We start from the raw sequence: 26,811 nt of genomic DNA, 5'->3' as shown, positions 1-26,811 counted from the left end.
AGTTCAAATGTACCTCAAAGATCAACTAGAATCTATTTATGTAACCCTGGGCAAGCTACTTGAACCTCTGTGAGTCTCTGCTCATCTGGAAAACGGGAGTGCGAGTCAAAACAACTGCTAAGATTTATTCTACACTTAACACTAGATGACTGGATTTTCCATTAAACCCCTAAAGTTTCACTAAGATTCTGTCTGCATCTCAGCTACTTCATACAATAAAAAGTGTTATATTGTATAAGGAAAAACACCATGCTGAATGATAATCCACAGAGCAGCTAGCCACCATAGATATGTTAAAGTCTATAAACAGACACACTCCTCCCCAATAAACACACACACACACACACACACACACACACACACACACGCACTCAACATTATTATAGGGCCCTGTTGCTCAAACTTCAGCCATTTGAGTTTCATGTAGAATTTGAGTACCACCTAAATTTTTATTCACTCAAAAGTGGAATTTAAGTTATCTCTTTTTTTAAATCAGACACACCCTAAGCAATCATGAGCTTGATTGTGTTAGCTTTATGCATTTTTTCCTAATAAAATTTAAAATAAATCCACAGTCAATAAAATAAAACAAAATAAAGTAACATAAAATAAAATTCCTCCGAGTACCATCTAGAATTGGGTTATATACCTTCAGTGAAAAACATACTAAACTTTGGAAAATACCAGAGTAGCTTATGAAAAGAAAGATATACACACTGTTCTAGAATATAAGATTTTGTGTTAAAGGAATCTATTATCATAATATTTCCACTGCATTTATTAGGATAGAAAATCATCAACTGCTACATCCATTACCTTTCATTAGTTATAGAATCTGATTCCATACATTATTTTAAAAAGGGAACAACAGGGCCACTGGTTAATGGGTAGAGTTCTCGTTTTACATATGAATTGGCATAAGTCCCACTCTCATCATGCCAGGTGTTGATGCCAAATCTTTTGGAACCATTTAGATCTGTGAACTGAGAATGGCATTTTCTGTGGACAACTGAATAATCATCATCTTGACAAGGATAACCCTATGGGAGGAGGGAGAAAGATAATATTAAATGACTGAAATATGTAAAAAGGAGTGATTTCCAAAAGTTGATCTTTACTGTGTTAGTTGTATTATGATGAAAAGTTAATTTTCAAACAATTGATTAATTTATTCTCTCAAATTACTAATACCTCTTGTATTTGGCTATTGCATTTATAAGTACTTCTAATTCTGAAAGAAGAATCTAGTTCATGGCTGTTTTATTTATAAAATTAAAATCATAAATTATCATATACGTAAATTTTTCTAAACCATAAATATACAGCATAAAGAACCATTTAAATTGTATGACCATCTGCAGAAAGATAAAAACAATTACAATTTAACTACCATTCAATATCTTTTTTACTAATATGTTATAATCATTCCAAAGAATAATATCGTGGGTTATATTTTTAATAGTTGCTATCAAGTCATACTTGCCAGTAAATGCCAAGCTGGAAGATTCATTCCTATGAGAAATTTACATCAGTATAACCCAGTATAATATTTAAGGTATTTATCCTTAGAGCACTTCCTAAAAGCTTCTATAGTAATAAAATAAGACACTATCATTGACCATTTCCCAAAGGAAATATTGATTCTCTCAGATTACATCAAGGGTAATGGTAGACAAGAAACATAAAGCCCTTGCACTGATTATCTAATTTCTGCTTCAAATTGGTACTAATTTTAAAGCACTAGGACAATATTGAAATTAAATCACCAAAACTATAAAACAATGAAAGAACACCAAAATAGTTCTAATCTTAGATTGGCTTTATTGAAAATAAGTGAAAATTCTAACCATATAATAATCATTATAGTGTCTATTTATTTACTGAGTGCCTATTATGGGTTGAACACGGTAGTTGAGTATTTATAACTTTTAATCCACAACAGGCTCTGAAGTAAGAATTATTACTCCCATTTCACATACAAGACCATTTGCTTAAAATCTCAGGAGAGAATCTAAAGAATGCTACTGATTCAGCCAGGGCTTCAAGCTATCTGCCTGTAAGACACATTATCCCACCAGCACCCTCATGAAATTCTTAATATTTAAGAGATAAAATATATAAACAATAAAATCCAAAAGCTACATAATATCCATGTCACTTTCTATATAGGTTTGGGCTTTTGCTTTGTGTTGTTGGGGGTCTATTTCTTTGGGGTTTGTTTGTTTGTTTTTGGTCAGCTAGAGGCCCTTTAAATGAGATTAGAGCATCGCTTGCCAAACTGCCCTCTAAGTAGGCGGCAGGATCTGCTGATTTCTACCCCAGTTGCAGTGGAACTGAGGACAGCTTCAAATGCAAGGTCAACGCCTTCCTTTAGCATCTCCCAGACAGAGTGGACAATATATTTTGATGTGATGAGTGACAAGAATAAATGTGATGTTTTAGGAAAAGTATTCCAGCCGCAGAAGGTACTAAAGACTGAAGGTGAAAAGGACCGGATTCCAGAACTATGATTAGAACTGGATCTCAACAACTCACGTGTCATTAACTGATGGATGTATAAACAAAATGTGGTCTATTCACACAATGAAATATTATTTGGCAATAAAAGGAATAAAATACTGATAGTTGTATAGCATAGATGAACCTTGAAAACATTATGCGAGGTGAAAGAAACTAAGCCAAAAGACAGATTGTATGATTCCTTATATGAAATGTCCAAAATAGGCAAGCCCACAGAGACAGAAAGTAGCTTTGCCAGGGGATAGTGGGAGGGGAAGGAATGAGGAGTGACTATTAATGGGTGTGATTGGATCACGAGGCACCAAGATATGTGGCTAAACATTATTTGTGGGTTGTGTCTGTGAAAGTGTTTCCAGATGAAATTAGCATTTAAACTGATGGACTCAGTAGTTTGCCTTCCCCAATGCGGGTGGGCATCATCCAATCTGTTGAGGGCCTGAATAGAAGAGAAAGGCAGAGAAAGTAAGAATTGGCCCCTTCCTGCTTGATTGCTCAAGCTGAGACATTAATCTTATCCTGCTCCTTGGTACTCCTGGTTCTCAAGCCTTCAAACTCAAAGTGAATTACGTCACTGGCTTTTCGGGGTTTTCAGCTTTGGTTTTGTTTCTGTAGAGAAACCTAACTACTACAGTGGGTATGGGGTTTCTTTTGGGGGTGATGAAAATATACTGAAATTGACTGTGGTGATGATGATATGACACTGGAGATACACTAAAAATCACTGAATTGTATGTTTTAAAAGGGTGAATTTTATGGCAGGTGAATTAAATCTCAGGAAAGCCATTATTTTTAAAAAGTGGTAAGTAGGGGTGTGCAATTCTGAAGTTAGGAAAACTAATTAAGAGAATGTTTGTTGCCTGTTAACACATAAAACTGAGTGCCTCCCATTATCAGAGATGTATTGGTAAACCAGCTCCCCCCCACCAAAAAAAAAAAACCCACACAACTGATTTGTAATATTTGACAATTTCTGTGGTATAAATACTCCTGCCATGGTTGACTTCAAGCTACCAAGTGAAGTCAGTAGTGAACACTGAGTTGGGAAGACGTGAGCATGCTCATCTCATGAAAACTTTAAGAGGTGACACCAGCTCACCCTGAATCCACCTCTCCCATTTCGCATTGTGTAGTAGCCATGCAGTGTGAGTAGGTTAACCTCCCTCCAGGTCTAGGGGCAGAATCTAATTGGCCTAAGACAATAAGGATAATCTCACTCCACTCTCAATGACAGTGATTGGTTCAGTGTTAGGCATGTGACTTGAGTTTGTCCAAACAGCTTAAAGCCTAAGGTTTTGTTCAAGGGTTTGGGGGAAAAACATTCTTTTTTCCACTATTGGACATAAGTAAGGAAGCATCTAGCCCAGGTTGCTGTTGGCAGCCTGCCTACAATCAGTATAGCATGAAACCAACACCATAAAAGGCAGGTTTGAGAGTCAGTAAAAAGTATGATGACATTGCCGTATCAATCCTTTCCTGAAGCCAGACTTTTCAAAAAAACATGAGCAAATAAATTACTTTTACTGTCTGATCTGGTTTCAGTTGGTTTTTGCACAACCTACTAAAAGCATCCTAATATATACGGAATAATCTGCAATATTGAAACACTGAGGTTCTGAGAGTTAGAGCAAGAAAATGGAGCAAAAACAAGGGAGCAGCTGGGCATATATAAAAAAGTAGGAGTCAAGGCAAGCAGTAAATTTGTGCCTAAGCATATACTCAGGAATTAGAAGGATGCAAACATGGAATAGGTGAATAAAGAAGGTTTTCAAAAATAAGAACAAACTATCAGGAACCAGGAGGGTATAATTATTATAAGAAAGCAGAACAAAGTATGTTTTCCAAAGTTTAATACAAAAGGCACAAAACAGCATAGAAAAAAGCAGCTTCACCAAGAAGGTCCTACCTCAAAGGACCTTTATATTGACTGCAGTTCATACCCAAGGCTAAAGTGAGATGGTGGGAGTTTTGGACAAGTGAGTAATTTGGTGTACCTCTCAAACCAAGTATACAGGGAGGGTGTAATCATTTCAAAATTATTAGTAGTTTTCCCTTTTCTGTGTGTGTAACCACCCATTTTCCCAAGGGGAGATCAAAATTTGTTTTAGAAAAAAAATGGCAACCAAAGAGCAAAGTAATATCACCTTCTAATGCAAAATAGGGTTTTTCTGAGAGACAACAGCCTTGCGATCCAGTTAACAGTCTTGAGGATTTTAGAATATCAATGACCATACCTGGAAGACTCAGATCATAGATTTCTCCAAGCATGTAGAGAAAACATCCTTTGCCATGAAGGCTTAAACTAGAGTTGGAATGGAGAGTAGGAAGATAGGGAAGAAGTCTGGGGCATTGTACGAAGACGAAAATAAGGGCAAAGTAAAGCAGGACAGCAGAAATAGTCGATGCATTTCCCAATTTTCCCATCCGTAGACTTAAATCAGACAGAGTCTCATTGACGCGGACAGAGGGAAGTGCACTGGATAAATGAGAATAATGGCACAAAGGTATAAGGGGTCTCCTGGGCCCCCATCTCACATGAGAACTCGGAACAGACCACCACTCAGGCTGTTCTTTCATTTGCCTGGGGCACAGCCAAACCCAAACTGGCGGAACAGCATGGTCAGGCAGAGGGAGGCCCTGAGAATCATCAATTCTGAGCCACGTTTGTATCCTGTGGCATAAACAAGACCCTGAAGTAGTTGTAAGTCTGCAGAGGGAGTTCAACTGTTAGCTGCAGAGCTGAGCATTGGAGCTAGGTACTGAATGGGAGTCACAGAAGGCTTCTGTGGGGTCCACAGTATCTATGGAAGCGGAAATGAGGCTGAGTCATCTCAAACATGCCGTCTCAAACATTTCAAACATGCCATGAGGGCTCCAACCAAGCCCAGAGAAAAAGAGTGAGAAATAGAAAAAGACTGACAGTTAACAACAGCCACAGACTATAGCCACTTATGCTGGCAAGGGAAAGAGCAACAAGCTGGACTTGAGATATCATCCCAGAGACCAGAACAGGCAGAGACCACCGCACAGAAAATGCTGCTCTTCCCCTCTGGCATCAGGATGCTAAGTTGCATCCCTCTTTCCATATACCCGGATGCCATCTCAGGGAAAGGTACAGTTGCTATTGCTGCATAACTGGCCAACCCATACATAGCAGTGTAAAAGAGTAGTCATTTCCAGATTCTTTGGGTCAGGAATTTGGAAAGGTACAGCAAAGCCATCTTATTGCTTCACAATGTCTGAGGCCTCAGCTGGAAAGACCTGAAAGCTGAGAGTGACTTAAGTGCTGGGGTTGGAAACATCTCTCATTCCAACTGGTAGTTGATGCTGGCTATCTGCTGGGACTTTAGCTAGGACTGTTGATGGAACAGCTGTACAACAACTCCTTGTGCCTGCATGGGGTTCCTCACAGCATGGTGACTGGGTTCTGAGAATAAGGATGGCAGAAAGAGAACCAGAGGGAAGTTGCGTTGCTTTTAATCAACTACTCCGGAAATCACATAGCATCACTCCCATCATAGTCACAGTTCACCCAAATTCTAGGGGAGGTAACATGGACTTGCCTCTCCATGTGAAGAGTGTCAAAATCACACTGTAAGAGCATGTGCGATGCCAGCACATGTTGCAACCATTCTGGGAAAATAACAATCTGCCACAGGGAGAAAAGTAGGGTGTGTTGGGATTCCTAAGACCACCCCTAGATTCAGTGACTTGCCAGGAGGGCTCATAAAACTCAATATATAATTGTACTTGTGGCTATGATTGATTACAGCAAGTTGATTCAAAGCAAAGTCAGCAAAGGGAAAAGGCACATGGGCTAAAGTCCAGAAAAAACCAGGTGCGAAATTCTGAGACCAAGAGCCCCACCTCAGTGAGTCACACAAGATGCACTTAATTCCCCCAGCCATGTGTTGTGAAATGCTATCTACTGGGGAAGCTCATCAGAGACTCCAAGCCCAAGATTTTTCTTGGGGGCTGGTCACATAGGCACCCTCTGCCTAACACATACCAAAATTCCAGACTCGCAGAAGGAAAACAGGTGTTCAACATAAACCACATTGTTTGTGCAAACAGTTTAGACACAGTGAGCTACTCTTACTCAGGAATTCTTATCTCTAGATGCCAACAAAAGGCCAACCTTGTAAGCAGGACTTTTAACAGATAACAGTCTCAGATCTGCTTTTCTACACATAGGGGATGGAGAGGATCTCTGAGAAAGTGAGAGTTTTTTCAAGGAAGGTTAAATATCTCCTATAGGAACTATTTAAATTATGGAATCAGACTAAGCTTTAAGAGTATTGAAGAGTTAGTGTTTTCCCACTGGTTATGGGCTCGGGAAGAGGGCCAGTTATCAGTTAGACATACTTCCTCTGCATATGTGAGTTGCAGATAGTCGTTATAGTTTCAACACCCTAACATAATATTTAAATGTTTATTCAACATTTATTTAGTGGGGGTGGGAAGAAGTATTTAGAAACTGTGTATAGAAAGAGATTTGTGAATTGTCACACATTATTGGCTGATCCACTATTCTGGGGCCACACAGACCCTGAGTTCTGACAAAGTTCACTTAAGATAGGACAATCACTGCAAGCTTTTTCTGAGTCCTCCAGATAGATGAGGGTAACTGAAAGCATTTGTCTGAAGTGTGGAATGGGTGGGTATCAGAGCACAACAGCCTAAGAGGAGCTGGACTAGAGGAGACATTTCACAGAAAGAATTTAGAGGACTTACCAGCCTAACTGTGGATAAAGAACCAAAGATGTTCCATAGCTTCAAACCCAGATGTCTGAGAGAGTTCTAACACCGCTAAAAAGAATAAAAAAGACATGGAGATGGAGAGGACTTGTTTAAGGAGGGAAATGATGAGTCACTTCTCAGACATTTTTAATTAGAGATGACATAAGTACAAAATGTAAAGGCAGTGTTGTGGGACAGATGGCCTGGAGAGAAGTCAGTGCCCTGTGCACAGCAGTGATCACTGGCTGGGGAAATAGCTATAAAGAACATTACTGGGATCATGGATTGTATTTGAATATGGACTGTGGCTTAAATAATTATACTGTATCAATTTTCCCCTAGGTTGAAAACTTTACCATAGCTATGTGTCTTTGTTATTAAGAAATACACATTGAACTGTTCAGAGGTAAAGGGGCACAAAGTGTCCGGCCTATTCTCAAATGGTAAACAATTGCTGACTCTAGGTAAAGATTATATGGGAGCTCCTCTTGCTAGTCTTGTAACTTTCCTGTAAGTTTGAAATTATATAAAAATAAGTTACCCCCAAAAGTGATGGTTATAGAGCCATGGGAGTGGATGAATTCTCTGAGATTATGTAAAATGAGAGGAGCAGGGTTCTAGGACCCAAATCTTTGGGACATTCATGGCTGGGTTCATAAAGAAGCCATGAAAGACAGAGAAGAAAAGGTATGGACAGAGTGTTGCAATGTCATAAATTCTGAGGAAAGGGAGGGCAAAGAATGTTGTGGTAGCCCACAACTGCTCACTTCCAAAGAAGCATCACAGAGGTCAAGACCTGACAAAACACAACCAACAGTAAGAAGCAATCTCTTTTCATCTTTGAGTGTGCTGTTTCAGAGAAGGGTTGAGGACGTTGAATGAAACATCCGGATAGAAGACGGAAGAAACTGTCAGAGAAAAGAATGCTGAGGGCAAACAGGCCCTGTAGAAACAGGAACCTCTAAAGACCCAGCAAGACAATCACTGCAGGGAAAATCTGCGTTAAGGTTAATAAAGCTTTCTTCTTCCTTTTCTTCTCTTTCTCTTCCTTCTTCTTTTTAACAGATCATAGAAAGACAGGTTAGGATATTACAGAAGGGTCCTCTTGAGTCCCCAGTCGACCTTCCCTCATTGTGAAAGACAAATAGAACACAGTTTTACCACTTATATCAGTAAAATGTATCAGTGTATCTTTAAGTGATGGGTATCCAATTCTTAGATTCCTATCCCCTTCCCACCCTCATTCCCATAGCCTCTAAGCATCAATATCTCCCAAACCTTTTTTTTTTTGGAATAAGATGACATTGCTGTTTCTTAGATAACCATATACCCAGTCCTTACCCATTTTTTCCCAGTCTTCCAAGGGGTTGTTCTATGGTTACACTTATTCTTATTTGATTTCATCCTTTTTCTTTAGGACCTTTTATTTTTCATAGTTTTATTTTTCAAGGTCATTTTCAGTTTTAGGCCTGCCTTCTGGAACATCAGTAACTCTGCCTAATTTAATATTACAAGATAATTTGAAAGCACAGTCTCAATTCCTTCATCTAGATAGCTCATCCATAAAACTACATAATGGGTTACGTTTCCTGGCCAAATCAGTCACTGCAAACTAACCTTGTGTCCACCATTACAGATAGCTATTAGCCACCTGGCATTCATACAGCAAAGATCATTCTTCCCTAGCATGCCTATAAGTATCCTCATTTGGTATACTCCATTTACTCTTAAAAAGGTATTGAGGCAACAAGCTTATTTATTTGAATGTCACATTGGATGGAATGAAAATAGATATTAAAGTAGATTGCTGTGATGTTTCGTTTGATTATTTTCAGTATATATCATGTATAAAATTCTTCCCCACTTACGTGCACTTGACTGAAGACCCACCTTCCCCTAGTAAGGTTGTCTTCTAAGCACACATGCAGAGTGATGTGGGAAGAAAAGAACAATTCCCCTACAGCCAAAATTACTTTACTAACCCTGGGGATCACTTGGGATAGGCATCTTAGACAGATCCCTTCGTTCATTTCCCTTCACTACTTTTAAAATGATTTCATTCCTATGGGATATTTTTTCTCCCAGTGATTGAATTACAGATAAGAGTAATTGGCAAATGCAGCTATAAAGAACATGTAATTAGTTGGATATATTACTGTTACCTACTTAAGAAACCTTTACTATCTCTTTTTATTTGATAAAATTTTGCAAAGAAGAAGCGTTTGTAAGAAACACAGGTATTCAACTAAAGAAAAATAGTTATGGGAAATGCAAGGAAGTGTAGGCTGTGAATATAAGTATAATCATCTATATCATTAATGAGTCTGGTCATCACAAAGAAGAATATGGACATCTACATGAACAATCACATCACAAAATAAGCTGACTTTTTTTTTTTTAAACATACATATTTTTACATGTATGTAAATGAAAACCCAAAGAAGTGGTTTAGTGGTTCTCTGAGGAACCCTGGTTCTTTTTATAATATATAAATTTATTTATTTTATTTATTTATTTATTTTTGGTTGCATTGGGTCTTCATAGCGGTGCACAGGCTTCTCATTGCAGTGGCTTCTCTTATTGTGTAGGCTTCAGTAGTTGTGGTGTGCGGGCTCAGTCGTGGCACGTGGGCTCTAGAGCGCAGACTCAGTAGTTGTGGCGCACGGGCTTAGTTGCTCCATGGCATGTGGGATCTGCCCAGGCCAGGGCTCGAACCCGTGTCCCCTGCATTGGCAGGCGGATTCTTAACCACTGCACCACCAGGGAAGCCCCTAAGCTGACTTTTAAAGACAAATATCATTCAAACTTTAGTAATGGCCAGCATCAAAAACTAAGCAATACACTATTAAACATTAGTTATTGACAAGTTTTTCTTTCTTATGCACAAAGTTTGATTGTTCCTATCATTTTAATATAAAAAATAAACATCATCTTTCTTATTCCTCAGTCTACATTCTATGAGGACACTTGCCACTGTTTTATATTTATAGTGGTGTGGTTAGATATAAATTTGAGGCCCAGGGTTCTTGATTTTCAATTCTTTTTTTTTCTTCTTTACAGAAGTCAAATATGCTCACTGTAGAAATTTAAAGATAATCAAAAGGAGGAAAATAAAATCTCCCAGAATCCCAAGTTCCCTGAAGTAGAACTGAGCTTTTATGACTTGACCCAGAAACAAAAGGAGGTCATGGTTACTTAACTTCAGAAAGCAATATAAGATGAAGGTATACTATCAGAGGAAACAGGGTTCTTTCCACTAAAAGGACACAATGCTAAAAAATACTTGGGGATCTGAGTTTCCTGAGAATCAAAACCCAAAATTTCTCAGCTGTTGGTGATACATGAGGTGAGCAGGAGTTAAAATATTTATTTTTTAACTTTCAAGTAGACTTGAATTAAATGTCTGCCAAGGTACTTATTCAAAAAGATTACTTGGTCATAAATAACTATTAGGATGAGAAAGGATCAATGAGAATCAAATCAAATCAAATCATAGAATTTGAGAGCCAGAGAACTCATAAAGATCTTTCTGTCTGTATCAGTGAGAGTTCTCCAGAGAATCAGAAACAACAGGAGACAGATAGAAAGAGAGAAAGAGAGCATAGAGAGATATGATAGACTATCTACCTATCTTATCTATCTCTCTATCTTATCTATGTATCTATCTATCTCTGGGGAAGCCCTGTGGAGCTATATGAGTAGCTGCCAGCAGATCCTAAGGTTGAAGCTGGGGCCTAGGAAATGCGGTCCCTTAGTGCTGGCAGAATGCCATGAGACTCGGATTCAGAATTGTTTTCCTATAAACTACAAAATCATGCCTATATGTATACATATAAGGTCAGCACACATATGTGCAACACACATTGAATTTAGGTGGAGGAATTTAGGTGGAGGCATGAATTTAGGTGGAGGAAGGCCACCATCTCCTTCTGAACCCAAGTAATAGAGGGCTGTTTCTCTGGTTAACTAGCAGCAGCATTTTGGAACACCTTGACATTCATCAAAAAATACTAGGTACAATCATGTGACCCCCTTCTCTCTTCTCCAGTTCCACTCCCCCACCAGCACCTCTTTTGCAGAAGAATCTAAAACTCTAATTTCATCTCAGTCAATAGCACATAATAAGATAAACAAGCATAATCAGCAAATGGCCATGATTCTTTTGTTAATAGATAGTGATTCAGAACCTTAACAGGACAAAAAAGACAAAATTAAATAGTAGATATATTAAGATGCAGTACAAAGCAAAGTAGTACTAAAATAAAAGTCATGAAGACACATCATTAACTCTGAAACATTACCTAATTAAAGTTCAGCCTTAATTTTCTGAATAAAAGTTTGTCAAAACCACACTTTAATCTAGACTACAAGGCTTACACATGATTATTCCCTGTGGCCAGAATAACATCGCACAACTTTTCGTGCTATTATGTTTTTAAAACAGAACAGCAAAAACAACAAAAGAACAAGAAAAAAAGAAAAAGACTGCCTATACTGGAATGAAATTATGGAAGATCATGGGGACACAGAATGGAGCAAAGATACAAAGAGAGGGCCTTAAAAAGAAGTGGGAATGAAAGCTAATTTAGTTGACAGGTGATACTTCCTATAGAACCACCAACCTGTTCTAGATTCACTTTCTGACCCAGCTGTTGGTAGTTTTCAGAAAGTTACTCTTTCCCTTATCTTCTTTTTAAAGCCACTGTTAGACATCCCTTCCTAGGAAGCAGGAAACTAAAGACAATTCTAGCCTTTGGGGAGTTTCTTTCATGTGACTGAGCCTAATAGAACAATAAAAGGCTTTAGATGATGCTCACCTGACTCCTGTCCAAGGTGTAACTTGGTCTGGGATGATACTCAAAAGTATTTATAAATTAGCACACACCAGGCAGTCAGATTAGGCAAGTTCTAGATGCCCCTGGTCAGGCAGGCGTTAAACTACCATAAGGTCCAGGCTGGGCCCACTCAGCCATGAGGCACAGAAAGTCCAGTGTCTATGGCCCATAGTATTTTAAAGGGCCCACAAAAATGTTTTCATTTTTTATAAATCAGAATTTTCCAAATGAATATAACAATAATGTGAATATACTTGGTGCCACTAAATTGTACACTAAAAAAGGGTTAAAATGGTAAATTTTATATTATGTATATTTTACCATAATAAAAAATGCAAATGCAATTTTGAAAAACCAACTCTATTAAGTGATAGAAACTCATACTGAAGCTAGGAAATGATGTCAGTAATTTAATATCCATAAACATCTTAGGGCAGTAAACTATGGCAGCTATTAAGCAGAAAATTTTGCTTAAAATAGGGAACAAAAGTCCAAAAGTACTTCTCAGAAAAAAATGAGTATTGTATGATTTAGTTTTGTGTAATAACACTCATTAGTATATTGGTAATAATTTCAGGAGGCTTAACAATAACATGGTCACATAACATGGCCATAAAATACCATAATATAGTCACAAATAGTCATAAATAGGCAAGAAGACAAAACAGTATGAAAGTATAAAAGGAAAAAGGATAGGTAATCTTTACAAAATGCCAATGAGAGATACAGCCTAAGAAATATATCTCTTTAATAAGCCTCTAAATCCAAAAAAAATGAATATAATCGAACCTGGATTATATTTGTCTTTATAGCAATGCAGTTGTAAAATATACTAATTTTTTTTTCTTCCAGTGGAAGAAACTCAAGGCCACAGCAAATTTCCAAATAGCACAGAAATATCAATATTTTAACAATGCTATATCTGTACTAGGGTATAGAACCCCAGTGATAGGATAGGCCAATCCAACCACTGTTGGTAATATTTTAAACAGATACAGCCTCTTTTTTTTACCTACTATGAAACACTGCTTGGATTCCTTGTAATCAATTTGGAATGCATGCCAGCTTTAAAACATAATTCTATTAAAAACTTCCTCAGCTTTTTATCTCTGAAACAACTAGGATATGCAACACTTTTTGGTTTAAAGCTACTTATACGCCTGGAAAGATAATTCAATAGGCAGCTATATTTAGGAAAACAAAATGGTACTTCACACAAAATGATCAATCAGATGTACTCAAATGGCAGCTGCAGGGCTGGGAGGAGCCATGTACCTCCAAAGTGCTCCCACTGAGGGACTGGTCACTTGAGTCAATCTTTGGCCCTACCTTTCTATCCTGCTATATTGTAGGTTGACTTCCAACACCCATATTTAGAATCTAGCCGACACTCTGGCTTACCATTTTTTCACCTTCTCAAGTCAATGGCTTGGATTCCATTATAGAAACTCATTCCCATGACCACATCTTGGGATCTGTCATTCCCCAGAATTGTTCTACATCTGAAGTATCAAAAAATTCCCGTACATTCCCTTTGCTCACTACTTCTAATTCTTCTAGCTCTCTCACTCCTTCACTACTGCCGTGCTTGTTCTTTTTTTAATTCCCTGGACCCTTCAACTTCCTGAGTTTGCTAGTCTGTGCCTGAACTAATTATTTTCCTTACTAATCCTGAGTGTGTTCAGTTGACTCTCCACCATTACCCTCAGCTCACTTGTCCTTTGTCTCAAAGGCTCACATACCCTACAAATAGCCAGCTTTAGACCAATCTTCTGATGTAACTTCTCTGCAACTTTTCGTTTATTTTGGTTCTTTGGGAGAACGATAGGATAGCTTTTAAGAGAAGGTATCTTTCATTGAAATTGGGTGAGTCATAGTAAGTACAGTGAGTCCCCTACATACGAACCTTCAAGTTGCAAACTTTCAAAGATACGAATGTGTGTTTGCACGTCCATTCATGTAAATTAGTTCACGTGCCTGGTGTACATTGTCACGTGTGTGCATCCTCTACAAGTGGTTGTGCCTTTGTGTGCTTTACTGTCCAGCACTGTTGCTGTGCAACACGAGGAGCTTACTAATGAAGACCTGATGAAATTGGAGGCCCAGAGAAAGGACAAAGAGAGACAAGAGGAAGAAGAAGTAACTGAAGAACTGAAGAGATTCACGACACAGGAAGTAGCAAGGGGATTTTCTTTATTTGAGGAGGTACTGTTAGGTTTTGAGGCACAGGACCTGAACGTAGAACAGTACATGAAGGTTGCAGCAGCCATTCAGAATGCAGTCCAGTGCTACCGTGTCATCTATGATTAGAAAAAAAGAGCTACTACCCAGACATCACTGGATCGTTTTTTTCAAGAGGGTAGATAGAATTGAATCCAGCAAGGAACCAGAACCTGTGCCTCAATGTCAGGCATGAGTGAAACTGCAGCTTGCCTTCTGTCACCTATTGCTGACTATCCTCCAGCTCTACCATCTCCCACCTCCTCTCCCTCCTCCAGTCAGTAACTCTTCTTGCCTGTTCACTTGATACCAGCCCCTGTATGCCAGCTGTTGTACTGTACTACTGTACTTTTCAAGGTACTGTACTGTAAGATTTTAAATGTTTTCTTTATTTTTTGCATTTGTTTGTTTTTTATGTATTATTTGTGTGAAAAGTATTATAAAGTATTATAAACCTATTACAGTACAGTACTATATAGCTAATTATGTTAGTTGGGTACCTAGGCTAACTTTGTTGGACTTAACAAATTGGACTATGAACATGCTCTTGGAACAGAACTTGTTTGTATGTAGGTGACTTACTGTACCCAGCTTTAAGAGGTGAAGTTCTGAAGAAGTAGCTTGCAATTCTCTTTCATTTCTCTCCTTGGAAATGATTTCATAGCTTCCTAATATTCTGTATTTATTCATTCATGTCTAGAGCTGTGGGGAGATAATTTGCATTCTCTTAAGACTTCTTATGATGCTATCCCACTTTATGCAATTATGAATTAAGCAAATGTAAGAGACCATAATATAAAAATTTATAAAGTCTCAATTCATGCACAAAATTTAAAATAATACAAATCAAAATATTTTAAGATTTTTTCAGGAATTGCATAATTGCAAAGGTGGTAGCCTGAGTGAATGGTGAGCTGTGTTTATGCTAAGGCCACATGGTGAAGTCTCTAGCAAGTAAAAAATATTCTCCTTATTTTGTCAGTATTTTATGAATCATACATTTGTTTATGTGCACAGTAACTTCTAAGTCAGAGTTCAGTCACTATTCTGCTGTTACTTAACCATTCATTGTCATTACAATTTAAAAGATTTTTTGTATTCTATAACAATATAATGCAAGCATTCATTAAATGGGGTGCTAAAAACAGTGCCTCAAAATCAATTCCTTTGATAAAGAACTTAGAAGTGAATGAACAAAACTCTAAATAAAGCCAAACAACTGCCAGCGCATGCTGCATGCTGTGCTGTTAATGTGGAAACAAGCAACATGAGAAATACTAGAAATAATGCTGAAAAAATTAAAAGCACGAATATATAACACAATAGCTAAAGATTCATGCACCCTGGGAATACATCGCACATTCTTTATATTTATGCTCTTGGGGAAACTAGTCCTTTGAATTTTGTGAGTTTTTAATTACATGTCTTACAACTTCCCTTTGTTTGGAGATGGAGCCAAATTCCATGTATATAAGGAAATGAGCCTGAATTGCATTTTTACATAATATATTTGTTTCCTTGTGGTTTTTCTGATTATAAACCACCATGCTTACTACATTGGAAAATGCTGAAAAGTATAAAGATGAAGAAAATCACTTAGAATTTCACCATTCACTAGTCAACTTTACTAGCATTTTGACAGTTTCTTCAGGCTTTTTTCCTCTATACTTTTACATAGTTTGGATAAAATACACATACAATTTTGTATCTTAATGTTTTTCTTGACCTTAAATAAGAAGATTTATCAAGACAGTAAGAACTATCCATGGACTTTCTAAAGGCTATAAAATATCTCAGCATGTGATTATAACCTATTTAATTAGTACTGTCAGAGAGGAAAAAAACTTTCCTTTACACTTCTAGGTTCTTCTGACTGGTCTAAGAATTAAACTGACATGAGACAGATTAACAGGAGAAAGTCTAATTTATTTTCATACATACAGGAAGCCCACATACATGAGAAGGTCAGAGTCCCTATGTACATGAGAGGTTCAAAGACAGAAAGGTAAAATAAGGTATATATGTCATCCTGAGCTAAGGAATGGGATAGGGGCCTGGAGCTTCCAAGAAAAGGAGGGTTCACAAGACAATAAGAAAAGCAGATGTTTGGCAATTAGACATTTGCCCTACCATACGGATGGGGTTACTTAGCTAAAATTTACCTCTGTAATAACTTTTTTTTTTTCTGGGAAAAATTCTCAGTTTAAATTCTTCTAGGTAGTTAAGGGAGGAACAGTAGGTTATCTTGAACACACAGGGTCTCAATGTCTTTAACTCAAAAAAAATCCTCATGCAGGAGTGACAAATTTTGGGGAGGCTCATTCTGAATCCCTAGAGCACTACACCTAATACTAAAACATTAGGTAATTTCCAAGTTTTGCTGTAATAAATAATTCAGTGATGAGTATCTTTGGATATAAATTTTATCCCTGGTATGAATTATTTTTCTTTGGGGAAATCCTTAGGAGAATTATTAGATCAAATAGTATCTCAATTCATATCGCCAAAAAGATTAAAATAATTTACAATATTCCTGGCAATAGAAAAAAGTACCCATCTCACTCCACCTTTACTCAACTATTATTATTTTAAAAAATATTGCCAATTTTATTAGCAAAAAAGTTTATTGCTTTAATTCACATATTCTATTATTTGTAGGTTGGGATTTTCCCTGTATTTATTAGCTAGTTAATAATAATAATTTCCTACTTTGTGAATTGTCTTTATATGACCTTTGCTCATTTCCCTAGGGTTTTAACATTTTTCCTGCCAATAGGTCTGAGTTCTTTATGTATTAAGCATATTAATCCATAAGCCATCATATTTGCTTTTCTTATGGTTTGAATGCTATTTTTTAATGAGAAAAAATAAATAAGATTAAATACAACGAAAGTAGTATCATGAATAGTTTACTTCCCTAAATTGGTTATGCCACTGTTTCAAAAAACTTTTGATTATTCTCATCTGTTTATACTTTCAAATAATTTTCAGAATCTTAGAGTTCCGACAGAAAACAAAATCCATTGGAATTTTTAATGTAATTATATTAAATTTATAAATTTAACTTATAATTTAGTTTTCCAGTCCCCTCAAATGGTAGTTATTCCCTTGTATTTGAGATTTCTGTCTCAGTTACCTTTGGTGTATATTTATTAAAAAAAAAAAAAAAAAAGAACCTTAATGCCTTCAAATAACAATTTATGATTATCTTCTTGGAATCCCTCATGGTTTGCAGTCAGATGGCAGCTGGAGCTGCAGTCCACGCTTACTAGGGTGGATGTCCAAGATGGCTTTGTCGTTCATAAGTCAAGCTCATCAGTGTTCCTTCTCATGGCCTCTCCCTCCAGCAGAGTAGCCTAGATTTCTTACATGGTGGCTCAGGGCTCCAAGAGTTGGAAGCAGTCTTATTAAAGATAGCCTAGGGCTTCCCTGGTGGCGCAGCGGTTGAGAGTCCGCCTGCCAATGCAGGGGACACGGGTTCGAGCCCTGGTCTGGGAGGATCCCACATGCCGCGGAGCAACTAGGCCCGTGAGCCACAACTACTGAGCCTGCGCGTCTGGAGCCTGTGCTCCGCAACAAGAGAGGCCGCGAGAGTGAGAGGCCCGCGCACCGCGATGAAGAGTGGCCCCCGCTTGCCGCAACTGGAGAAAGCCCTCGCACAGAGGCGAAGACCCAGCACAGCCAAAAATAAATAAATAAATTTATTTAAAAGATAGCCTAGATTTGGCATAGGATTACTTTTGCCACGTTCTATTGATCAAATCTGTCACGTGACAGCCTAAATTCAAAAGGTGGAGGAACATTTACCTCTTGCTGGGGAAGTGGCCTGTCCACCATCTTTGGAGACGAACTACCACATATTCTTTTTTTTTTTTTTTTTAATTTTTTAATTTATTATTTATTTATTATTTTTATTTTTGGCTGTGTTGGGTCTTCGTTTCTGTGCGAGGGCTTTCTCCAGTTGCGGCGAGTGGGGGCCACTCTTCATCGCGGTGCGCGGGCCTCTCACTATCGCGGCCTCTCTTGTTGCAGAGCAGAGGCTCCAGATGCTCAGGCTCAGTAGTTGTGGCTCATGGGCCCAGTTGCTCCGCGGCATGTGGGATCTTCCCAGACCAGGGCTCGAACCCATGTCCCCTGCATTGGCAGGCAGATTCTCAACCACTGCGCCACCAGGGAAGCCCCACATATTCTTTATTGATCTTTATTTGACCTAGAATTTTCTTCATAAAAGTATTTAAAATTTGTGTTGTTATAGTAATTTGTATGTTCTTTCTTTTATAGCCTACTAAGCAGTTATTGCTAATATGAAGGAAAGATATTGTCTTTGATACATTTATTTTGTATTCAATCACCTTACTAAATGGTCTTATTCATTCTAGTTACTTATTTTAACATCTTGGTTCTCCTGAGAAGATAATCATACTATCTGAAAATAAAGATTGTTTTTCTCCTCTTTTTCAATAGTTAAGTCTCTTACCTATTGCACCAGTTAAGATTTCCTAAAAAAGACTAATAGGAAGCAGCCTTGTTTTGCTTTTGTATAATTGTTGTATAATTTTTAAGTACAAGTATATTGAAGTTGTAAGCTGGACATATTTTTCCAACATACATATTTCCTGGAGCTAAATTAAACCACTTATTTTCATATGCTAATACAATACAAATTAATAGAAAGGTAGGTTCTTATTCCAGATAAATTGAATTTAGGGAGGGGGACAACAAAATAAGATGAGGAAGAAAGTAAATAATATATTTTGGACACTGCAATATTTTCTCCCTGAAATCTATAAACTTATTCCCAAAATAAATCATAACCATAAAATATTCCATTAACTCCCACAAATAGCTAATATCTCTAAATAAATATAAAACATCATAAATCTCAGCAATTTGTCCTTTCTTCTCAAGCATGACTATTTACACTAGATGTAAAGAATCATATTAAGTACATAAATATTTAGAATATGGCTTTTCAGCCCTCTTATACTCACAAGTGGCTGATATTCATACGGTGGAGCATATTCTTCAGCATATGTTGTCAATGCACACCTAAGAAGGGTAAGTCAATATTTAAGAAAGACTCCAAAAGAAAAATATTTAAAAATTTTAGTAACATATGTTTTACACGAAATAAAAACATTTCAAGGAAGATTGGCCCTAGTAAAAATTTAAAAATTTTAAAATTCCCAGGCCTCATTTATAGTGTTAACTAACACCAGCAAGGTGCCTTTCTTAAATTACTTCCAATTCAGCACCACCTACTATTCTTCAGTACTAATGATACGCTACCAACTCCAAGTCCCTAAGCTCACGTGCATTCCAGACAAAGGGTTCTCTTTTCCACTCACTTTCTGCTTCTCAAACCTTTTTGACCCTATGCCCCGTGTTCTCTGCTAGATGACAACTGAAAAATAATAGAAGACAACCAGGTGGACTGAGATTACATAGCTTCCCCAACCTCCACCCCATGAAACACACAGAACGGGTGAATGAAATACATCCTCCTCCCCCAAGTCTACAAACAAAGCCAAGGGAAACCATGCAGTGCTAGAAATGAAGAGGATATTCATTAGAATGGGAGGCCATAAGCTGATGTCCCAAGACTCAAAGCTGGAGTTTGAACTGCCTATCAAGGTCAGGAGACATGGCCTTGGGTTCACAGAAGGCACAGAGCTAAACTGCTACTTACAGCCAGGAGTCTGTAAAGGCTGTACCTCATATCAAAGAGACCAAAGAAACTCCAGCCATCAGACCAGAAACTTGCAAGAAAGTTTCTCTCTGTTCAGCATTCAGAATGGGGGAAAAAATTATTCTCCTTTGAGAAATTACAGTCCTGCTTCTGTTCCTGGCAATATTATGGGATTAAATGGTCAAAGAAACTCCTCTGAGAATTGCACTCCTAAAAATATAGGGTACAATGAAATTTAAACATTTTAACGCATGGCTGACCTGGTGGGAAAGCAGAGAATTCAACAAGTAAAAGAATTCAAAAATAATTAGGAAGTCAACTAGGAATGGTTACTGGCTACAGGTGCTAATATTTACTTGCTGGTAACCACCAATTGCTGCTGGTCTTTCAAGGTGTGATTTCCAGAGGGGCAACATTAGCATTATCTGGGGACTTGTAAGAAACGCAAATACTTGGAGGCTACCCCAGATCTACTGAATTAGAAACTCTGGGGGTGGGCCCAGCAATCAATGTTTTAACAAGCATTCTAGGTGATTCTAAAAGTCTGAGTATTGGCAATTAAAAGAACAAAAATTAGAAGCGTAACTTTCAAACCAGCAAATAGGATATTATTTTTAAAAAACAATCTAATAGAAAGCAGGAAAGGAGAAAAAAAGAGGAAAATCTTTTCTGCTCAGAAGAACAAATTAAAATCATAAAAAAATTAAATATCTTGGCAATCACAATGAAAGTAAAGGGACTAAACCCATCAGTGAAAGAATTTTCTCAAACTTAAATTGAACATCAAGTTGTATTATATAGCCCAACTCTATGTTTTGTTTTTTTTTTTTGGTTTTTGCTTTTCAAGTATAGTTGATTTATAATATATTAGTTTCAGGTACAGCATAGTGATTCAGTATTTTTATAGATTATACTTTATTAACAGTTATTACAGGGGGAGAGTTTCAAGATGGTGGAGGAGTAAAACACGGAGATCACCTTTCTCCCCACAAATACATCAAAAATACATCTACATGTGGAACAGCTCCTACAGAACACCTACTGAATGCTGGCAGAAGACCTCAGACTTCCCAAAAGGCAAGAAACTCGCCATGTACCTGGGTAGGGCAAAAGAAAAAAGAAAAAACAGAGACAAAAGAATAGGGATGGGACCTGTACCACTGGGAGGGAGCTGTGAAGGAGGAAAAGCTTCCACACACTAGGAAGCCCCTTCACTGGCAGAGACGGGGGTGGCGGGAGGGAAGCTGCAGAGCCACGGAGGAGAGCGCAGCAATAGGGATGCAGAGGGCAAAGCGGAGAGATGCCCGCACAGAGGATCGGTGCTGACTAGCACTCACCAGCCTGAGAGGCTTGTCTGCTCACCCACCGGGGCGGGTGGGGGCTGGGAGCCGAGGCTCGGGCCTCGGAGGTCGGATCCCAGGGAGAGGAATGGGGTTGGCTGCGTGAACACAGCCTGAAGGGGGCTAGTGCGCCACAGCTAGCCGGGAGGGAGTCCAGGAAAAAGTCTGGAGCTGCCGAAGAGGCAAGAGACCATTGTTCTGGGGTGCGCGAGGAGAGGGGATTCAGAGCACTGCCTAAATGAGCTCCAGAGACAAGCGCAAGCTGCAGCTATCAGCGCGGACACCAGAGATGGGCATGAGACGCTAAGGCTGCTGCTGCCGCCACCAAGAAGCCTGTGCGCAAGCACAGGTCACTATCCACACCTCCCCTCCTGGGAGCCTGCGCAGCCCACCACTGCCAGTGTCCCATGATCCAGAGACAGCTACCCTGGGAGAACACACGGCATGCCTCAGGCTATTGCAATGTCATGCTGGCCTCTGCCGCCGCAGGCTCGCCCCAGGCTCGCCCCACATTCCGTACCCCTCCCTCCCCGTGGCCTGAGTGAGCCAGAGCCCCCGAAGCAGCTGCTCCTTTAACTCCGTCCTGTCTGGGCGGGGAACAGACGCCCTCAGGCGACCTACACGCAGAGGCTGGGCCAAATCCAAAGCTGAACCCCGGGAGCTCTGCGAACAAAGAAGAGAAAGGGAAATTTCTCCCAGCAGCCTCAGGAGCAGCGGATTAAATCTGCACAATCAACTTGATGTACCCTGCATCTGTGGAATACCTGAATAGACAACGAATCATCCCAAATTGAGGAGGTGGACTTTGGGAGCAACTGTAGACTTGGGGTTTGCTTTCTGCATCTAATTTTTTTCTGGTTTTATGTTTATCTTAGTTTAGTATTTAGAGCTTATTATCATTGGTAGATTTGTTTATTGATTTGGTTGCTTTCTTCCTTTTTTTTTATATACATATATATTTTTCCTTTTTCTCCTTTTGTGAGTGTGTATGTATATGCTTCTTTGTGTGATTTTGTCTGTATAGCTTTGTTTTTACCATTTGTCCTAGGGTTCTGTCTGTCCGTTTTTTTTTTGTTTGTTTGTTTTTTAGTATAGTTTTAACGCTTGTTATCATTGGTGGATCTGTTTTTTGGTTTGTTTGCTCTCTCTTTCTTGCTTTTTTTAAATTTTTAATAATTTCTTCTATTTTTTAATTTAATAACTTTATTTTATTTTATTTTTTCTTTCTTTTTTTCTTTTTTTTCCCTCCCTTTTCTTCTGAGCCATGTGGCTGATGGAGTCTTGGTGCTCCAGCCGAGTGTCAGGCCTGAGCCTCTGAGGTGGGAGAGCCGAGTTCAGGACATTGATACACCAGAGACCTCCCGGCCCCACATAATATCAAACAGCGAAAGCTCTCTCAGAGATCTCTGTCTCAATGCTGAGACCCAGCTCCACTCAACGACCAGCAAGCTACAGTGCTGGACACCCTATGACAAACAACTAGCAAGACAGGAACACAACACCACCCATTAGCAGAGAAGCTGCCTAAAATCATAAGTTCACACACACCCCAAAACACACCACCAGATGTGGTCCTGCCCACCAGAAAGACAAGATTCAGCCTCATCCACCAGAACACAGGCACCAGGCCCCTCCACCAGGAAGCCTACAAAACCCACTGAAGCAACCTTACCCAGTGGGGGCAGACACCAAAAACAATGGGAACTATGAACCTACAGCCTGCAGAAAGGAGACCCCAAACAATAAGTTAAGCAAAATGAGAAGACAGAGAACTATACAGCAGATGAAGGAGCAAGGTAAAAACCCACCAGACCAAACAACTGAAGAGAAAATAGGCAGTCCACCTGAAAAAGAATTCAGAGTAATGATAGTAAAGATGATCCAAAATCTTGGAAATAGAATGGAGAAAATACAAGAAACGTTTAACAACGACCTAGAAGAACTAAAGAGGAAAAAAACAATGATGAAAAACACAATAAATGAAATTTAAAATTCTCTAGAAGGAATCAATAGCAGAATAACTGAGGCAGAAGAACGGGTAAGTGACCTGGAAGATAAAATAGTGGAAATAACTACTGCAGAGCAGAATAAAGAAAAAAGAATGAAAAGAATTGAGGACAGTCTCAGAGACCTCTGGGACAATATTAAACACACCAACATTCGAATTATAGGGGTCCCAGAAGAAGAGGAGAAAAAGAAAGGGTCTGAGAAAATATTTGAAGAGAATATAGTTGAAAACTTCCCTAATATGGGACAGGAAATAGTCAATCAAGTCCAGGAAGCACAGAGAGTCCCATACAGGATAAATTGAAGGAGAAACATGCCAAGACACATATTAATCAAACTATCAAAAATTAAATACAAACAAAAAATATTAAAAGCAGCAAGGGAAAAGCAACAAATAACATACAATGGAATCCCCAGAAGGTTAACAGCTGATCATTCAGCAGAAACTCTGCAAGCCAGAAGGCAGTGGCAGGACATATTTAAAGTGATGAAAGAGAAAAACCTACAACTAAGATCACTCTACCCAGCAAGGATCTCATTCAGATTCAACGGAGAAATTAAAACCTTTAGAGACAAGCAAAAGCTAAGAGAATTCAGCACCACCAAACCAGCTTTACAACAAATGCTAAAGGAACTTGTCTAGGCAGGAAACACAAGAGAAGGAAAAGACCTACAATAACAAACCCAAAACAGTTTAAAAAATGGTAATAGGAACACACATATCGATAACTACCTTAAATGTAAATGGATTTAATGCTCCAATCAAAAGACATAGACTGGATTAATGGATACAAAAACAAGATCCGTATATATGTTGCCTACAAAAGACCTACTTCAGACCTAGGGACACATACAGACTGAAAGTGAGGGGATGGAAAAAGATATTCCATGAAAATGGAAATCAAAAGAAAGGTGGAGTAGCAATTCTCATATGAGACAAAACAGACTTTAAAATAAAGACTATTACAATAGACAAAGAAGGACACTACATAATGATCAAGGGGTCAGTCCAAGAAGAAGATATAACAATTGTAAATATTTAAGTACCCAACATAGGAGCACCTCAATACTTAAGGCAAATGCTAACAGCCATAAAAGGGGAAATCGACAGTAACACAATCATAGTAGGGGACTTTAACACCCCACTTTCACCAATGGACAGATCATCCAAAATGAAAATATATAAGGAAACACAAGCTTTAAATGATATATTAAACAAGATGGACTTAATTGATATTTATAGGACATTCCATCCAAAAACAACAGAATACACTTTCTTCTCAAGTGCTCATGGTACATTCTCCAGGATACATCATATCTTGGGTCACAAATCAAGCCTTGGTAAATTTAAGAAAATTGAAATCGTATCAAGTGTCTTTTCCAACCACAACGCTATGAGACTAGATATCAATTACAGGAAAAAAATACTGTAAAAAATACAAACACATGGAGGCTAAACAATACACTAATAAATAACCAAGAGATCACTGAAGAAATCAAAGGGGAAATCAAAAAATACCTAGAAACATACGACAATGAAAACACAACAGCCCAAAACCTACGGGATGCAGCAAAAGCAGTTCTAAGAGGGAAGTTTATAGCAATACAATCCTATCTCAAGAAACAAAAAAAACCTCAAATAAACAACCTAACCTTACATCTAAAGCAATTAGAGAAAGAAGAAGAAAAGCCCCCCAAAGTTAGCAGATGAAAAGAAATCATAAAGATCGGATCAGAAATAAATGAAAAAGAAATGAAGGAAACAATAGCAAAGATCAATAAAACTAAAAGCTAGTACTTTGAGAAGATAAACAAAATTGATAAACCACTAGTCAGACTCATCAAGAAAAAAAGAGAGAAGACTCAAATCAATAGAATTAGAAATGAAAAAGGAGAAGTAACAACTGACAGTGCAGAAATACAAAGGATCATGAGAGATTACTACAAGCAACTCTATGCCAATAAAATGCACAACCTGGAAAAATGGACAAATGCTTAGAAAAGCACAACCTCCAGAGACTGAACCAGGAAGAAATAGAAAATATAAACAGACCAATCAGAAGAACTGAAATTGAAACTGTGATTGAAAACAAAAGCCCAGGACCAGATGGATTCACTGGCGAATTCTATCAAACATTTAGAGAAGAGCTAACACCTATCCTTCTCAAACTCTTCCAAAATATAGCAGAGGGAGGAACACTCCCAAACTCATTCTACGAGGCCACCATTTCCCTGATACCAAAACCAGACAAAGATGTCACAAAAAAAGAAAACTACAGACCAATATCACTGATGAACATAGATGCAAAAATCCTCAACAAAATACTAGCAAACAGAATCCAACAGCACATTAAAAGGATCATACACCATGATCAAGTGGGGTTTATCCCAGGAATGCAAGGATTCTTCAATATATGCAAATCAATCAATGTGATACACCATATTAACAAATTGAAGGAGAAAAACCATATGATCATCTCAATAGATGCAGCAAAAGTTTTTGCCAAAATTCAACACCCATTTATGTTAAAAACTCTCCTGAAAGTAGGCATACAGGGAACTTACCTCAACATAATAAAGGCCATATATGACAAACCCACAGCCAACATCGTTCTCAATGGTGAAAAACTGAAAACATTTCCACTAAGATCAGGAACAAGACAAGGTTGCCCACTCTCACCACTATTATTCAACATAGTTTTGGAAGTTTTAGCCGCAGCAATCAGAGAAGAAAAAGAAATAAAAGGAATCCAAATTGGAACGGAAGAATTAAAGCTGTCACTGTTTGCAGATGACATGATACTATACATAGAGAATCCTAAAGATGCTATCAGAAAACTACTAGAGCTAATCAATGAATTTGGTAAAGCAGCAGGACACAAAATTAATGCACAGAAATCTCTTGCATTCCTATACACTAATGATGAAACATGTGAAAGAGAAATTAAGGAAACACTCTCATTTACCATTGCAACAAAAAGAATAAAATGCCTAGGAATAAACCTACCTAAGGAGACAAAAGACCTGTATGCAGAAAACTGTAAGACACTGATGAAAGAAATTAAAGATAATACAAACATATGGAGAGATATACCATGTTCTTGGACTGGAAGAATCAACACTGTGAAAATGACTATACTACCCAAAGCAATCTACAGGTTCCATGCAATCCCTATCAAACTACCACTGGCATTTTTCACAGAACTAGAACAAAAAATTTCTCAATTTGTATGGAAACACAAAAGATCCTGAATAGCCAAAACAATCTTGAGAAAGAAAAACAGAGCTGGAGGAATCAGTCTCCTGGACTTCAGACTATACTACAAAGCTACAGTAATCAAGACAGTATGGTACTGGCACAAAAACAGAAATATAGACCAATGGAACAGGATAGAAAGCCCAGAGATAAACCCATGCACATATGGTCACCTTATCTTTGATAAAGGAGGCAAGAATATACAAT

The 26,811-nt window shown here is 38.2% G+C and overlaps 1 protein-coding gene across 1 annotated transcript in view; it reads right to left on the bottom strand.

Moving 5' to 3' along the window:
• Positions 1–771: 771 nt before the first annotated feature.
• CFAP95 (cilia and flagella associated protein 95) overlaps positions 772–26,811 on the bottom strand; it is an 86,404-nt gene continuing 60,364 nt past the window's right edge. Inside the window, exons 5-6 of the mRNA XM_059924878.1 lie at positions 19,304–19,361; positions 772–1,040 (exon numbers count right to left, since the gene is read on the bottom strand). Of these exons, the coding sequence (XP_059780861.1) occupies positions 849–1,040; positions 19,304–19,361 (250 nt within the window). The 3' untranslated portion in view covers positions 772–848. The remainder of the gene's footprint in view (positions 1,041–19,303; positions 19,362–26,811) is intronic.

Source organism: Balaenoptera ricei, chromosome 6 (genome assembly GCF_028023285.1).
Source record: "Balaenoptera ricei isolate mBalRic1 chromosome 6, mBalRic1.hap2, whole genome shotgun sequence".
Classification (NCBI taxonomy): domain Eukaryota; kingdom Metazoa; phylum Chordata; class Mammalia; order Artiodactyla; family Balaenopteridae; genus Balaenoptera; species Balaenoptera ricei.
The sequence above is the reverse complement of the archived record's forward strand: the minus strand, read 5'-3'. Positions and strand labels throughout refer to the sequence as shown.